This window comes from Lonchura striata, chromosome 2 (assembly GCF_046129695.1).
Source record: "Lonchura striata isolate bLonStr1 chromosome 2, bLonStr1.mat, whole genome shotgun sequence".
In the NCBI taxonomy this organism is placed as follows: Eukaryota; Metazoa; Chordata; class Aves; order Passeriformes; family Estrildidae; genus Lonchura; species Lonchura striata.
Genome location: NC_134604.1, coordinates 72227835 through 72245530, shown reverse-complemented (window position 1 = coordinate 72245530; position 17696 = coordinate 72227835). Strand labels below are relative to the sequence as shown.

Here is a 17696-nt window from a genome sequence, read left to right as displayed (position 1 = left end):
ATCCTGTCATACTTCCAGTACATATTCTGGTACTAACCAGACATGTCCTAGGTGCTGTTGCAAATATCCCAGAAGGCTCATGCTCATTTCTAAAATATTTTAATTTCAAGAAGACCAAAACCCCACTGTTTGTGATCCATCTTGAAAGTAACTCAGTCCTGAATTATGTAACAGCCACTGTTTGAGCAGATCAACCCAAAAGGCCAGGACCTGTCTCCCCACCCAGCCAGAGAACTGGGTGTGAGCAAGCACAGTTCTCATTGCCACCTTCTGAGAAATAAAGGGCATAAACAGAGTAATGACAGAGCTTGCCTTCACTGAGGAGAAAAAGGGGATGGGGCAGAGGAGACAAGAAGAAAGTGTCTTCTACCATGTGAGGAGGAGACAAATTTTTCAGCATGCACAAGAATGAACTTAAAACAGCCAGCCCAACAGTGACCTTTTGATAGTAGGTACTGCAGAATTTTGAAAGACAAGTCAGCTTAAAAATACTTGCTGGGTGGGAAAACTGCATGAGTTGACTTTTGTTAATTTTCTGATATTTCTGAGTAGCTTGGAGAAAGAATCTGTCCTCCATTTCACCTGTGTTAGCCCTGTGAGTATAGAAGAACAGGTTATAGAACAGACACTGCAGTCTGCTAATGCTGTTGCCTCCTAACTCCAAGATAAGGAAAAGAAGATGAAGGAAAAAGAATAGCCCAAGACTGCATTCCTTTGGTCTTTCAAGTCAAGCAGTAAGTAAACTGATGTCCAAAATCAGGTGTGGTGTGTAATTGTTTGAGTGTTCACTGAGAGCTTATTTAAAAAACACCCTTTTAATGCCACATGGCTGAATGCCAAATTAATAAACTGTTTCTTAAATGTAGAAATGGGAAAAATAATTAGCAAAAGCTCTGATGTAATAGCACCCACTGAAAAATAAATTTATTTAGAAAAGATTATAAATAATATATACACAATAAGCTTTAAGCTTTTTCACTTGTTTACAGAAATGTACATTATTTTTGCTGATGTGCTAACACTTCAGCAGTTTTGACATGGTCTATAACTTAGTGTCCATGATAATATTACCATCCTTGTCCTTTACTCTGACTCTCCCAGAGACATACTTGGTTTCCTGCTGTCCATTCATGTACACAGTCTTGACAGTCCCATCTGGATACTCCCGTCTCTTAAACTGTGGTGTGTGCAGTTCTCTCTGGCCATTATTGAACTCTATAGTTTTGGTTCCATCTCTGTATTAAAGAGGAAAAAAACCCAAAGTATTATGCATTGGTGTAAGATTAGTCTCAGAACCAGCATTGGATATGTAAACCTAAATGAAGGAAGACAGTATTTTTAGAGAAATCTGTTAAACATCTCAGCTGGCTCATAGTCAAAGACCTGTTTCTGCAAAACTGATACGACTTCTTTGTACTTGAAAGCCTCCACTGCACTTTATCTGCATCAAATCCATCACTGCAAAAGTCCAAGGGAAGTTTAAAACTTGGTAGTTTGAGCACTATCAGTTATCTGCTGTCAGTCACACCTGCTTCCCACACCAGCCAGGTTCCTAGGTATTTTTTTTCTAGAATTATGTACAAATAGAGAAGTCTCTTAGGTTAGGGTATGAGACCATGCACTGTCTTTATGCCTCTTCCATGCTACCAAAAAAAAAAAAAAAAAACACCCCAAACTCAAGCAGTAGCTATGTGTTCACAGTATAGTCCATTGAAATGTAAACCTTCAGGAGATGGAGAAACACACCTGTCACCATATAGTGCCCCTGTCATTGAGCCCCAAATGCTCCTGTGCCCAGCCCAGGGGATCCCAGAAGGAAAAGCTCACCGCTGCACACGAACAATGGTGCCATCAGGAAAGATACTTTCTTCTTGGCCATCTGAAAATAGACTCTTAATTGTCTGATCAGGGAAGGTTATTTCCTTCTTGCCATCAGGATAATGTTTCTCTGAAATGTATTTTGAGACAATATGCTTATTACATAAATATCTGTATCTGGGCAATAATTCTGACAGTTGGGTTGGATGATTTCTTTACCTATTTGTCCATTTGAAAACTGCAAGACCTCTAAGCCATTGGAGTACGTAGTGTGAGTAGTCTTAGCATCAGCATAGTAATAAATCTGCAGACAACAGTTGAGATTTAGTGTAACTAATGAGAAGTTTTAAAGAGTGTATACATGCAGATAAATAAGCAGTTACTGAAAAATGCAGATACAGGATACCTACAACTGTTTGATCAGGCATAATCTGTTTCACATCTCCATTGAAGAAGGTTATAGTTATGGTCTTCCCATCAGAGCCCACTTTTTTCCATGTTCCATTTGGGAAAAATATAAGGTGACAGCCATTTTTCAAAACCTTCTCAACCTAATGAAAACAGGAGTGAGATCAGTATTAAGCCCTCATACTCATATTCTCACTCATCTTTCCCACCACGTGTCTTCCAGAATTTTCAAGTGCCAAGATCTCACCTTTCCATCAGGATAAGCAGTTTCTCTCTGTATCTCTTCACTGCCTGTAAATACAGGAACAGATGGTGCTGACACGTATGCTTCATTAGAAGTGTCCTGAGATGACAAGCAAAAACTCAAATCAAGCTTTGTTTTTATATATTTTTTTTCTAGGCTGACAGGTATTTTAGGAAACAAGGAGCATCACAGAAGGAAGATGGCTATAGGGAGGCTTAAAGACAATTTGAGGTTTAAGCAACTCCAAATATAATTCAAATGGTACAAGAGATGGAGACTGAACAAGCGTTAGATATCTGTGGTCAGTTGTAGTCTGGACTAAAGTGGAATTCAGTGATGTGCTGTAACATGGTACTCAATTTTCTTAAGAAATCCACATCATAGTATGAAACAATCATGTTCTCTAAAGTCTTACCTACAGCAATTAATTTCAGAATGAATTAAACTATTTCAAAGATCTTTGCACAGTTGCCCTACATGGAGCATATGAACATCCATCCTTCTTTAGCCCTCCCAAAAACTAAAAAATTCAAAAGAACAGGAGATTATCTAGTAGCTGCATTATTCTTTGGCTCAGGAAAAATACAAAGTAATAAAGGTAAAACGCTCCTCATCGACTGGTACATGGCCATTTCTATTATGACAATAAAAGCTGAAGAACATGAAAAGATGAGTCAACAGCCTCATCAGCCACCCTCCAGATACTCCTTAACTTTTCTATTTTAGGCTTTTTCTTCTCTGCTTTGAAAATCAAATCAAGACACAGGACTTACTACCATAGAAGTCTGAGAAGAATCTTCTAGTGCTGTCATTGCCTCGGAGTTGTTTCTCTCATTAGCAGGTCCTGATGCAGGTGCTCTAGAAAGTTTTCCTACTGAGATACATGTAATAAGTAAATTGGACAGAGAAATTTTAAGTGGTTAAGAGTTACAATTATATAGGAGATCAAGCTGAACAGCACACCCACATTTCTTAACTGCAGTAGAAACTCAAAGCAGAGTATCAAAGCAGATGCCCAGAAAATAATCAATCCCTGTCATTGTTTTGTGTGTTAGCAAGAAGCTAGAACTGAAGAATCATTACAATGGACATTTAATGCACTTTTCATCTCTCTTATTTCATCTCTCTAGATTTACAAAGGATTTGCCCCTTCTAGAAATTTAGACAACATTATTAATGATGCCTTATAATGAACAAAGGAAGATGAATATCAGCTTTTAACGAGAACTGATCAGCATATTTTTTTCCATGTCTCTCCTATCAAATTACCAAATAAAACTACCTTCAGTTCTATTTTCAAACAGATAACATGATGGTTGGATGAGCTGTCAGAGGTGTCAAAAAAGTACCCTGCAGTTACTTTCCATATGTGATTATCCCTTAGGAAGTCAGACACTAAGTAACTGTGAACAAGGAACACCTGCCACAGCATTGCCCATATGATTACAAATCCTGCTAACAGAAGGTTCTGAAGAGACACAGCAGTTCTGATGCTATCAACACGCTCCACTAGACATTAGGAAGAAATTCTTCACTGTCAGGGCAGCAAGGCACTGGAACAGATTGCCCAGAGAAGCTGAGGTTGCTCCTTTCCAAGAATGGTCCAAGGCCAGGATAGATGGGGCCCTGAGCACCCTGGTCTAGTGGGAGGTGTCCCTGCCCATGGCAAGGGGTTGGAACTGGATGATCTTTGAGGTCCCTTCCAACACAAACCATTTGGTGACTCCGATCTAACCAACATCTGCAGCTTGGAGAACACCAGTGATTAATGTCATTTTTGATTATAGAAAGCAGCTTCTGCAGTGCTCCAGACCATCAGGTATGACCAGAAGCATTTTTCACTCCAAAACGAGTGAAATCACAGCTTTCTCTAGAATTCCACCCTATGAGGTATGTATCCATATGCTCAAGCCCATGAGAGCTCCCACTCTCTCCTTTTGTGGTGGCAATGCACTCCACAAAGCAAAACTTCACATTAATTTTATTTTAAAGACTTAACAGAATTTTCTGCATAGACAAATATTTTTACCTTTTGCTTGTGAATAATTTTTGCCATTTATCTTGCTGCACTTCTGTACTGGAAGAAGCAGAGATGCAGCTTGACTTTTTAGGTCTCTGTTTGGTAGACACTAAAAGAAAGGAAGTATTTGTTGTTTATGTGACATGTAATCATAACTGTTCATACAGAGTAAAAAAAATGCATAGACCATATGACATGAAATTTTCTGGAAGGTTTCTTCACAAACGATAGTTTTGAGACTTGATCAACAGAAGGGCTTGTGTGATGTAGCCTAGGCTGCACTTTGGAGCTCTTCTTCCATCAGCTCCCTCACTATCAGCAGCTCCAGAATGTTAATTTAATGCAAGCAATCCAGAATAATACTTTCAAAAATTTATTTAATTTTGAACTGCTTGATTTGCCTGGTTGATCCCAAAGGGGCAGAGATTCACAACTTAGACTCCATCAATTATTTTTTTTCATACTTGCATATTTTTTCATTTCCAATATGAGCTCCTCAATAAAAGGGATGCTGCACATTGGGAGCATTAACATTTGCAGAGAATATGACATTAACAAAATTCTGTGTCTGTCACCACTAGTGTAGTCCCTACATCAGTAAATTAAAAGTAACCAGCTAAGCTGTAGCTATTAGAGTCCAAGTTTATAACAGAAAACTCACCAGTATTCACACAAAGGTATTTAAAGCACAAAGAATTATAACTTACCGATTCTGCTCTATTTAGACCCATCCCAGGATTTTCTATTTTTTTCTTGCTTCCAGCAGCTTCTGCTTTCTTCCAGGCTTCTAGACGAAACTTCTCCATAATTTTAATTTCCTCTTTTAGCTCAAAATTCTCATTTACTAAAGCTTCTATTTGATCTTTCAGACGTCGATGGGTGGTAGACCATTTTGCCTCTTTTCGTTTTAGATCTTCCTGTAACTCTGCAATCTGCTGTTTTAAAGCCTTAGAAAAATGCATGTTTTCATTTTTAATATAATCAAATATATTTGAGTTTCTAATATAAATATAAACATAAGCAAAAAAGGCATAAATGGCAAAAAAGTCAAATCAGCTTAAGAGTGCAGGGGTGAAAGGTAAAGAAGAGTTTCCTTTCCTGAAAGAGTGATTATTTACTTGAAACTACCAACTTTATAAGCTCTACTCTGATCACAGGAATTGTTTTTCTTGCTTTCTTGGCATACTTTACACTTCCTAGATTGGCCAGTACATATACACTTGAGACAGAAATACAGAATCCTTAATGCTACCCTGGAGGTCCCTTCAAAAATCTTGGCACAGGAAAACAGAGGGAGGACACTAACACACATGCAAATCTGCCTGGTTTAGCAAATGTCAATTCAGTTTTCTGAAGTGAAGTTTGTAGGGAAAGAAGAGGGAAATCCCTGTGTGATGTTTAATATGGCTTTATGCATCTCATATACCATACATCCTGACAATGAAGAAACAGATCTTGTTCCTTACATCACTGATAACCTAAAGATCTATAAGTGACAATAAAATGTAACTTTGAAAATTGTAGAAGATTGGATTGTAGAAGAGCTATAGACAGAACAAAACCTTTGTGGAGTTCTAGTTTGAACTTTGACCCACTAGCACGAATAAAAACTTCCAATTTAGCATTTCAACTCTGGTAATTTTATTTCAAAGCTGAAGATCATTCTATAAGTCACCAGCAGTTCTTAGTATGGAAGTGTGACAAAACAATTTGCTCATGAGGAGTTTTTGCCTTAAAACCATCAAACAGCATTGTAAAGACTGTAGTTCCCTTCCTCAATTAGAATAATTTAGATTAGAAAACTTTAAGATCGTGGAGTCTAACTGTTAATTGAGTACTGCTAAATTCACCACTAACCTACATCTGCTAGCAGTTCCCATCTTGAAATCATTTGTAGTCTTTGAACTAAGTTAGAATTTAGTTCTTGACTGCCTTTGGGTGAACTTACATGTTCCTGCATGGAGTAGAATAATAATTTATTTTTATACCTGAATTTCATCCCGTTCTTTTTTATCTGGAATTGCTCTAGCTTCTGTGGTGTATTTTTCAAAAACTTTACGCTCCTTTTGCAATTTTTTAATTTCCTTTTTTTTATATTCTTCTATTTCAGCCAGTTCTTGGGCTTTCTTCTGTCCAAAGTCTGCAATTTCTTTCCTATAATTATGAAACAAAGTTGTTTTAGCCCAAATTTCCGTTATATCAGGATTTTAGAGAAAGAAAGTGAAGACTCAGTGTCTTGTGGTCACAGATTGCAATTCAGCATCCATTACCCCCAGGAAGACTTACTTATAAACGGTATTACTTATTTAAGGAGTAAGAATTGTCACACAGTGGGTGTTTGAAGTCTAACAATATATATTTTTGTATCTTCTAGTCACAAACATTAGCCTGAATTTAGAAAAGTTTTGGCTAAAATCTTGCTACATTTTTCAAAATATTAGAAGACCATCCCCCAAAAGCACCTGAGAAAAGAATCTGCTTATAGGTGGTCAAAAATTAAATGTTAGCCAAAGACACAATGTTGTTCCCAAACAAAAGTGGCTGTGGTAGGAACAGATGTGCCCCATTTATGTCATCAGAGGAAATTACTCTCTTCTATATGCCACTTATAAATGCCCCTGTTCAAATTAAAAGATGCTCAGTGTGTACACACAAATATCAAATCCAAAGCAAAAGAATTAAGACCAGTTCTGCAAGGCTAACTCAGGATTGTATTATCCTTTAGAACAAAAGTATCAATTCTCCAAAATACACCCTTTAGGGACATCATATTAATTAAGCAGGGGTTCTTAACACTATTAAATTGTGTGTAATTATTACAGTTTAACACACCCATAGAGCAACAATTTGTGTGTAGTCCTATCTCTACTGTAACTGAAGCACGTGAATTGTTTACCTGTGCAGTTGGTAACTGGGCATTAAGAGAGTCTGCAACACGCTATGCAAGTGAACGCACCAAAATGTTTTGAGTAAAAATTACCTGATACATGCCAGGGCGTGCTCTCTTTCTTCACGGAGTTTACTCAGAACTGAGTTTTCAGTTCGGAATCTCTCAATTTCTTTTTCCAGCTCAGCGAGTCTCTCTCTCAGTAACTGGGATGGAACAGTGTTTCCTGTCAAAGCACAGCCACATGCACATTATCCAAATGGCATTCATAAGACTGAAGTGAACAATTATCACACACCAGCTTAAAAATTAAAAAAAGAAAATCCAAGTAAATACTATTTTAGAGACAGCAGTAATTTTGCAAAAAAAACTTCTACTATCCAAATAACACAGTAGTTTTGTTTTACAATACTCTGCACTATTTATTCAAGTACCTCAAATATGGAGTAGGTCCATCACTTTTGTAGCACTTTTAAGTACTGAGTGTATCTTTCATCTTGGTAGAACTAAAGCTATATTTGGAATTGGAATTTGAAGAGCTTCAGGTCAAACCAGATAAATAAAATGAAGGTATAAGGGTGTAAGGAGTGTATACGGCCCATATGTAGGTACATACCGCATATATGTGGCAGGTGCTTGTATACAGTATGATGGCGTAGGGTATATCAAACAGGAAAGTCTATGGTTGTAAGTTTTTCCAAGTTTTAGTCACTACAAAGTCTGTCCACGCCCATCCCTGATGTGGAATCTGTTGCAGAGGCTGATAATAGGGAGGGGTTTTTGTGGTCTTTTTTCCCATCCCAGTTTTCTGTTCTGTCACTACTTCAGAGTCTGAGTATGCAACAGAATCAACAAAATAGTGATGTTGCTGTGTAGGTGGTTTCTTTGCTCACCATTAAATACTCTGAAATGCTGTAAAAAAACCTGAACCCTACCCCTCTTCCTGCAAACTTTTAGCAACCATCTTTAGACAAGCCTACACAATCAATAAGCAGAAACACAAAACAATAAGCAGAAGTAGTAGCTTTCATATGAATCACAGAATATCCTGAGTTGGAAGGGATCCGAAAGGATCATCAAGCCCAACTCCTGGCCTTGCACAGTACATCCCCAAGAGTCACACCATGTACTTGAGTGTATTGTCCAAAAACTTTTTGAACTCTGTCAGGCTGGTGTTGTGACCACTTCCCTGGGGAGCCTGTTCCAGCGCCCAACCAGCCTCCGGGGTGGTAAGGTAATATCCAGGTAATTGCCAACCTGAACCTCCCCTAACACAACTTCAGGCCATTCCCTTGATTCAAAGGCATCTACTTTATGTAAAGTAAAGCACACCTTTACTGGTGCTCAGAGAACCTGCAGAGGTTAGCACCTCCATGTGCACGTCTGACTGGGGTTCATTTTACACAGACTTTTATACTTCACAGTTCTGGCATACACCCTTGTTTGTTTGCTTATCTAAAAGCTGCTGGTTTAAGGCTTGGGGTCTTACATAATGTGTGGTTTCTTTATGCTAGGGCTACAAACACAGTACATAGTTCCTATCTAACATATTAATCATATTCATATAACAGCTGTCATGCTTTCCTATAACTGTTTAGTGATTACCTTCTTCTATTTTCTATCTATGAAAACAAACCCTATGACTTTGCATTTTTCTAGCCTTTTGTGACAGCCAATATTCCTTTCCTTTCTTACCACTTTAGCCTGCTAGGGCTAGGCTTCTGCTTGCAAAAGTAGTTACAGTCAGACACAGTAATTACACTTAAGTTTTTCTTAATTCATATTTATGCTAAGGTGATGATGTCAAGTGAGCCCTGTGTTTCACCCTCAGGTCCTGGCACTGCTCACCACAGAGCAGAGATCAGTGCCTGCCCCTCCTCTTCCCCTCACAAGGAAGCTGCAGACTGCCATGAGCTCTCTCCTCAGTCTCCTCCTCTCCAAGCAGGACACACCAAGTGACATCAGCCATTCCTCACAAGGCTTCCCCTCCAGACCCTTCACCATCCCTGCGGCCCTCCTTCGGACACTCTCTAATACTTTAATGTCTTTTTTATATGGTGGCACCCAGAATTGCCCCCAGCACTGGAGGTGAGGCTGTCCCAGTGCAGAGCAGAGCAGGACAATCCCCTCCCTTGCCCAGCTGGCCATGCTGTGCCTGGTGCCACCAGGACAGGGTTGGCCCTCCTGGCTGCCAGGGCACTGTTCCCTCATGTTCAACTTGCCACAGACCAGGGCCCCCAGGTCCCTTTGTGTGGCACTGCTCTCCAGCATCTCATTTCCCAGTCTATCTGTACATCCAGTGTTGCCCCAGGTGCAGAATCCAGAACTTTCCCGTGTTGAACTTCATCTGGTTGGTGGTTGCCCAGCCCTCTCATTTGTCCGGGTCTATCTGCACAGCCTCCCTGCCTTTGAGTGAGTCAACAGCTCCTCCCCATTTAGTATGGCTGACAAACTTAGTATTCCTTCCAGTTCTGTGTCCAAGTCATTTATGAAGATGTTAAAGAGCACAGGACAGAGGATGGAGCCCTGTGGAACCCCAGTAGTGACAAGTCACCAGTCTGATGTCACCCCATTCCTGGTAACCCTTTGTGCCTGACCTATGAGCCAGCTGCATCACAAAATGTGTTTATCCAGCTGAATGCTGGACATTTTGTTCAGAAGGGTACTGAGAGAGGTGAAATCAAAGGCTTTACTGAAATCCAAAAATATTACATCAACTGGCTTACCATAAAAACCTAAACAAAATCCTAAACATTCACTGGAGCAGAGTCTGAAACCAAGATCACAATCTCAGTGACAGAAGATTTAAATACAAGGCTGTGCCATCATGCCTTCACTGAACAACTCCATTTTTAATGATAGCAGAAATGCAAGAGCTGCAACAGGGGGTTTTAGAGGCAGTTCTGCAAAGACTGTAACCATATAGATGAAATCAAACTTGGGCAAAGCAGAAAAATCAATCTATATTTCTCATATTCCACATGAATTCTGTAGATATTATACTACTCTCAGAAAACCCAGAAAATCTGCCACTCCCTTATATTCCATGAGAGGAAAAAGTTAACCTAGCAGTGAATAGCATTACCCTACTGTGGTGGAAAGGAAGGTACCACTTCATTTTCAGATTGCTCTTGGTATTTTCCTCCATTCATAAACAGTGATCAAGCAGCTTCAGATCAAGTTGTTTCAATGAGCTGAAGCCTCCAGAGGGGAAAAAAACCCCAACCCACCAATTAGATCATTTTTTAAGAAGTTGTTTTCACCAATCAGAGTCATTCTGCAAGCTGTGTAATTGTTAGATCTGGCCTCAGACATGCAACCAGAGATGTAGGGGGAGAATAGGGCCATTTCTCACAGCAGAAGTCTGTACTTAAACCCTCTGGTGTAATTTCAGTTTGGAACTTAAGCACTATTAGGGAAGACTTGCGTGATACGCCTTCCTCACCACTTCCTACCAGTTGCTCTTCTCTCACCTCCCAGCTCTGGTTCCACATTTGATTTGGTTTCATGCTCTGGATGGCAGCCTGCCTTCTGCTTTGGCTTCAGTGAAGGAAACAGTTTCATCATCAGGTTTGATACAGGAGGTCCATTTGTATCACTGTCCACTGCAGACTCTTTTGACATTTCATCTCCTTTCTTTGAGGCAACTTTTCTCTTTATTGCTTTGTCTGGGACAGTTGTATCATTCTTAAAGGAAAAGTCCATCTGCAAAGGTGTTTTAGTATATTTTTCAGGTAAATCAATGCTAACATAATTTTCATCAAGATCACTCCATGTTCTTTCATCATCAAATTCAAACCTATTCCTACTTATACAAGACATGCTTCTTTGATCTTCTGTAGCTTTTCTAAGCTTTTGCTTTGACAGTGCACCACAATCCTTGTCTGACAACCCAAGGTCAGCATCCCCATTTTTGCTCTCTTTGCTGATGTCTGCAACAGAACTTCCACAATCAAAAAATTCTGGATCACTTTCTCTACGGTTCACAAGGGCTGTCTTAGCATCTTTGCTGTCATGCTTTAATGTGGCCCCAAATTCACTGTCAGAATCTGTAGCAGTATCACTGTTACACTCACTCTTATCTTCATTTACAATCCAGTGATTACTTTTTAAAGCAGGAGCTGTTTTCATGGAAGAGGCTGAGAATATTACACCATCTGTTTTACTCAATGGATCCTTCATTCTAAAATCTGTTCCTGAATTTGAGGCTGTATGCATAACTGGGCTATCATTTATATTTTCCTGTGCCACACAGTCTGCCCTTTTATTTGTCTCTTTTGTAAGTTTGACAGCCAGCACCTTGACTTGCTGCTGCTTTGCCTTGATAGGAGTAGAAGACATCCTACGGCCTTTTGAAGTTTGCTGGTCTCGTTCCAAGATCCTTTGCACAAATGAAGAATTACTTGAGAAAGATATTTCATCTGCAGCTTGTTCTAGAAACAAAAATTCATCTAATTCTAGATTCTCTTTTTCTTTTTCTTTTTCCCAGTTCTCCAGTTTATTCTGAAATGAAAGTTCAAAAGACAGTTCTGAATCTTTTACAGGGTGACCTATGGGACATTTAGAATTAGAAAAGGCACTGGTCAGCTCCTGAGACAACTGATACTTTTCAGCACCAGGTAATTTGTTTTTGATTTTGCCAGTGTTAGACTTAGCAAATTCTACTCTGTTGTCTGTATTTTCTATTTTGTTGTTAATTTCTGATGGATAAGAATCTCTCATCTGTCCATCATGATTTTTTCCTGATGGCATTCTTGTTTCTAATGGCAAGATATTTTCTCCATTGTGATTCTTGAGTACCACTGTCTTCTGAATAGGACAACGTTTTACTTTATTGGGGTGGTTGGTTTTTTTACATGGTGCAAAAGGATTTTCAGAAACCAGTTCTTTGCCAGGAAGCACAGGTTTTTTCTGTATTTGTAATTTATCCACTTTAATAACATTTCTATCATCTAAAGCCCTCTGTTGAAGTTTTGAGGTGTTTTCTCCAAGTTTTGTCATTTTAGACTTGGCATTAGTGAATCTTGTTAAACCTTCCCCTCTTTTCAGGAAGGGTCTCTTGATCACTGGTTTTTGGACAGCTGATCCATTTGTCTCCTGAGTAAAGAAAAGCAAACAATAAAATGTTAAAAAGCTCTTTACACAGTTTGAATATTTCTTCAAATAAATCCCAGATATCAGGAGAAATTTACATGGTACATTTCTACTGGATTTCTGAAGACTTAAGCAAGTGAAATATTTGGGGCTTATTATTTTTCACACTGTGAATGTTGCATTCAGTGTTAGCTTTCTTTGCCAGCATTTTCCTTGTACACTTATAAAGCAGCTATCACATCTCGGCACAATATATAAAGAAAAATGAAGGTCTTTAAAGTAATAATAAATAACCTGTAACTTCTGGTTCTGCTCCAGACGTTGTTCTTCTAGTTGTATCTGTTCTTCCAAGAATTCTTCAAAAGTTTGTTTCTTCTCATGTATTGCAGTTTTAATAGGTCTAGAGTAATTACAAACACAACTCTTATAATTCTGTATAAAATAACTATGTTTAACATCACTGGTAGTCAAAGACCTATGGTGTAATTGCATAAAAGATGACAAATTCTGAGGTTCTTAGGCATTAAGTTAATCTGAGAAATGCATTTTAACATGTTTATCCAATCCCTGCAATAGTTAATATCTATCTGAAAGACACTGTATGCAGGTTTTGTTGCTTTTTCTTTCACTGCTTTTCTTAATTACCCCTTCCTTGGACAAATCACCAAACTTCCACTCATCATTTAGTCACACTGCCAATTCCTACAGTATCACCTTTCCACTCAGGAATGCAACTGAAATAACATTCCCTGTCTCCCTCTTTGATATTCCTCCTCCTCCTTCACAGGAGTGCTGGGTCTGACTGGCACGGAGTGAGCTTTTTTGATAGCTAACAGTACCGATAGCATAACATTTTAACTTTTACTGAACCCTGCTTGTACAGCATCAGGGCTTTCTCTGCTTTTTCATGCTGCTGCCCACCCCAGAAAGCAGGCTGGAGGTGGGCAAAACCTACCCCAGGGGAGACAGAGCCATATTTTATAGAATAACATAATCACTGAATGGTTTGGGTTGGAAAAGACTTTAAAGATCATCCTGTTCCAACCTCCCAACAGTGGGCAGCGACACCTTCCACTAGACCAGGTAGCTCAGAGCCCTGTCCAGCCTGGCCTTGGACATTTCAAACAATCATAACTCCCCATAATCAACCAAAAAGTCACAGCCTCACCCTCTCCCTTCACATTACTACTTTCAGAACATAACAGTGGATAGGAGGTTGTAATAAATCAAACTGGGAACAGCAATCCTAACCTGCTTATATACCCAGCTATACTGAAAGGTGCTTCTAAGCTGTCATTACCCCAGGCTACACATACAGTTCTTCATCCAACATACAACATTTAATCTTTTACAGCACAAGCAATTCCAAGCAAGAGCCTCTCTCACCACACATCTCCACAGTACCCAGAAAAATCAAATCCTTTGTTAAGAAATTGCACAAATTCAGAGTATCACACTCTTTCATTCAGGACTCAGAATTCAACCAAACTTGTGTAATTTGATAAAAAATGCATAATCATAGTCTGAATTACCTTTCCTCTGCATTAGTCAACAACTGATCACCTCCACGGGAATTTTCAGAGACATCTGTGCTTCCCACACCTAAAGGATCAGTGTAATTATCTTCACTCTCCATTAATAATCCCATCTTTTTTTCTGGACACCACATGTTTTTTCCTGTGGAAGCAACAGAGTTGGGTTTTTTTTCATCCCAACAACAAATCAGTTTTCAGCACATACTTTAAACAGCATTCAGGTCACATGAAAACCAGAAGAGAGCTTCATGGCCATGTCATCTGAATTCCTACATAAAAGAGTTCTAAGATTTCCCCAAATTAATTCTTATTTGAATTTGCACTTTCTTTTTAATGGAATAAGCAACTATGCATTAAAAATTTCCACAGACCTTAAATAATCCATTCTGATTATTCATCTGCTTTGCTATTGTTAATGTATGGCTTAAAAATGTAACTGAACAAATGCTGATATCTGCTGTACTGGTGATCTCTCTTATCAAGCTTCTTGTTTCCCACATTTATATATGCATAAATTGAGAAGTATTTGATTTTTGGCTCGTGCTGCTTTTAGCCAAACTCGAACAGACAACAGGAACATTCTGAGGTCCATAAGCTGTCAGTAAACAAACCAACATACCAAGTAAACTAAAATCTTAAAACTTTCAAAATAAGTAGCAGAAAATTACTCCCAGTAACAAGGAGAAAAAAAGCACCACACATCACGTTATCTTTCTGTAAATGACTAAGCAGTAATGTATTTGTCTTCCTTGTTTTTCAAAAGATTTGGCCTTTTCAGAGGCACACACAGACCTTGTTTTTCACAGGCAGACACTTCTGAAAGATTGTTCTTCAAAGATGAGTTGCATTCTCTGTTCATCTTTTGTAAAGAATTGTTGTCTTGTGTATGGGAAGAAACAACCAGAGCATGAGCTCTGTCTTCAAAGATATTCTGATATCCAGACGATGGCAACTGAGGTAAAGGTGCTAAGCCTGTGGAATGCCCAGGTCTCAGCTTTTGACTTTCAGCCATTACAGTACAACCTTGAAAGGAGAAGGAATAAAATGGCTGTGTCATTCTATTTGTATCACAAAACTCATGCTCCACAGGAGAAAAGAAATGGCACTGAAGGGGCAGGATTGATCACCCAGCCTCCAACCTTATGTCACTGACCAAGAATAAGTGATTAGGCAATCTTGATTTTCTTGTCCCAAAATAAGCCCTAATTTAATCTTCTCAGGTAGGCAGAGTGAAAGACAATCATTTAAATCAGGTTGGACTGGCACTGCTCTCAAAGTTTTTCCCAGGCAAGAGCTGTCCCATCTCCTTGCACCCAGAAAACAAGACTGAAAAACTGATACAGGTTACAAGTCTCTGTTTTTAAATATAGATCAGCTCTCTATTCTGGTTCAGTTCATCACCTGAATGTGATATGTGTGAGCAGAAACAAGGAGGGACCACTTCATTTGGCTACATTGAAAGCTTAAAGCAATCAAAAGTACTGTGAGAAGCAGCTAATCAGAAAGGAAAGTAATTGTTTTACACTTCAATACATGTACTTTGAAGGAAGGGCCACCATCATAGCACATATTGATCAAACCACAATTACAGCTGGCATTTTATAAAAATAGGACAGTATTCCTTCTTCAGTAGCACTCAATTTTCAGGCACTGAAGAAATGCAGCATTTATCTTTGACTAATCAAGTAATCTTAACATGAAGAACCCAGAAGACACTTTCAGATTTTAACTGGAAAACGAGATTAAATTTTTCAGTTTATTCAAAGTGCATCATGTGCTTTCTTTCTCCACTTACCAAGAGCTGCTGGCTGGCCAGAGACCATGCTAAGTAGCTTCTGTTGCTCTTCCATTAACCTTTGCAGTTGTTCCATCTGTTGTTTCTTTAACTGTTCCTGTTTCTGCTGCTGCAATTCCTTCAGCTTTTCCAACAAATAAATAAATATATTAGAGGTTAGGTTTATTTAGAATGTACCACAGAATTATTTTGTTATAGATTGTCAATAACTTTCTAAGGACACTTAATAATTCCTCTTAAGATACCGATAAATCGGCTAATATTTATTTAGCCACTGATTGTTACTATTGACAATATCTAAAAAGTGGGTAAGTATTCTCCTATCATGTAAAATACAGGAGAAAACTTTTGTAACACCTGGTAATTTGTGAAATTCTACTCTGGAGACACACACACTCCCTCTCTCCACTCCAGTGAACAGACATAGGGATTTATGGTGATGTAGCTGCTGGCAGAGTGGACAAGGACTTCTTAGTCCTTAACTGCAAGACGTACTAAAGTGCTGCTGAAGACTTCCAGCTAACACAATTTATATCAAGTATTTGGGAAGGGCTTTAAGTGAACAGGCACTTACAGTGGATTGACTGACACATTTGCATTAGAAAAAAAAAACCTAAGTAACATAACAGCATTACAATTCCAGCAATTCCAGGCAGTTTTTTATCCTGATGTCTTGTATACTTTATCACATTCAACACGAACATATCTCCTTATGTCACACCTGCTTTGAGAACTAACAAAAGATGTTGCTATAGATACAAGAACATTCAACTGCACTGTTGTGAATACGTGTAGTCAAGCACTACCACTGTAATGACCAGCACCCCATTTCCACAGCCTCAAGTGAAGAAACACTGTAGAACTGTGTGCACCTTTCCAGGAAAAATTATCTTAAGAACGATTTCATTTTAAACTGGAATTTGTGCTGCCTGGAAACAACAGTAGTTACACTCTCAGTAAATGCACGTAATGAGGAGTACACCAACTTTCATGTGAGCATAACTGGAACTTAGGATTTGCTTTTTAAGCTTGCTGTGGCCTATACATTCCTTGCAAGGGGTTTGCTTGCTTACAGGCATGACAAATCACATGCAGAAACAAAATAAATCTTACTGTAAGTATATCAAGGAATCCTAGGCATATTTATTACCTGTTCAAGCTTTTGTAAGAGTGGATCACTGTGACTGGATTTCTTCTGACCATCCACTTCACCATGGACTGAGTCTGGTTTACAGCCTTCTATGTTTCCAGCTGCTACTGGAAAAGGTGTTCCAGTGGTACATTGCTGAAGTGCCTGGGAGCTGGCAGACTCTTCACACAGAGAGTCATCACTTACAGAACAGTTGTCTGAAAGATGCAGCACTTCTTCAGGTAAAGCTGAGATGTTTTCAGGTCCAGGTAATAAATATTCTTTCTTAAAGTTCAAACCAGCAAAACTAGGCCCTAATAAGACTCCGGCACGGGTACTATTAAGCATCCAATGTGCACTGAAGTTTTGCTCACCACTCAGATTTTCAACAGTTGGCATCTTGCAAATTGTATTTCAATTTCTTTGCTGATCAGCATTAACACAGTAATATTATGCTCTGTAGATGTAAAACAATATAACTTTCAAAGTTCCAGGTAGTTGGTATGGACAGTTCTCTATCTGCTTCTAGCACCTAGAAATTAGGAAGATAAAATCAGAAATTTATAATAACAGATTCCCAGAAAAAGAAAGTTACTCTCTTACAACCAACCTAGTGTATTTATAAAAATAAGTCATAGTCAATAGAAACAATTTGGATAATAAGTAACAAACATTTTTGGTGCAGAAAATCAATATAATCCAACTCTTAATTGCATTATTTGAGTGCAGCCAATATAATCTCAAATACCATAAAGCTGTATGTAAT

The 17696-nt window shown here is 38.7% G+C and overlaps 1 protein-coding gene across 1 annotated transcript; it reads right to left on the bottom strand.

The window, feature by feature from the left end:
- Positions 1-905: 905 nt before the first annotated feature.
- CPAP (centrosome assembly and centriole elongation protein) lies at positions 906-17353 on the bottom strand. The gene is made up of 16 exons (XM_077781480.1): positions 16952-17353; positions 15802-15925; positions 14799-15029; positions 14004-14148; positions 12766-12871; positions 10851-12474; positions 7471-7603; positions 6479-6644; positions 5198-5437; positions 4500-4599; positions 3244-3341; positions 2474-2569; positions 2229-2369; positions 2038-2122; positions 1828-1948; positions 906-1235 (listed from the first exon to the last, which is right to left on the bottom strand). Exons 1-16 carry the CDS (start codon positions 17327-17329, stop codon positions 1043-1045), a joined length of 3981 nt encoding a protein of 1326 aa, XP_077637606.1. The 5' UTR covers positions 17330-17353; the 3' UTR covers positions 906-1042.
- Positions 17354-17696: the final 343 nt, after the last annotated feature.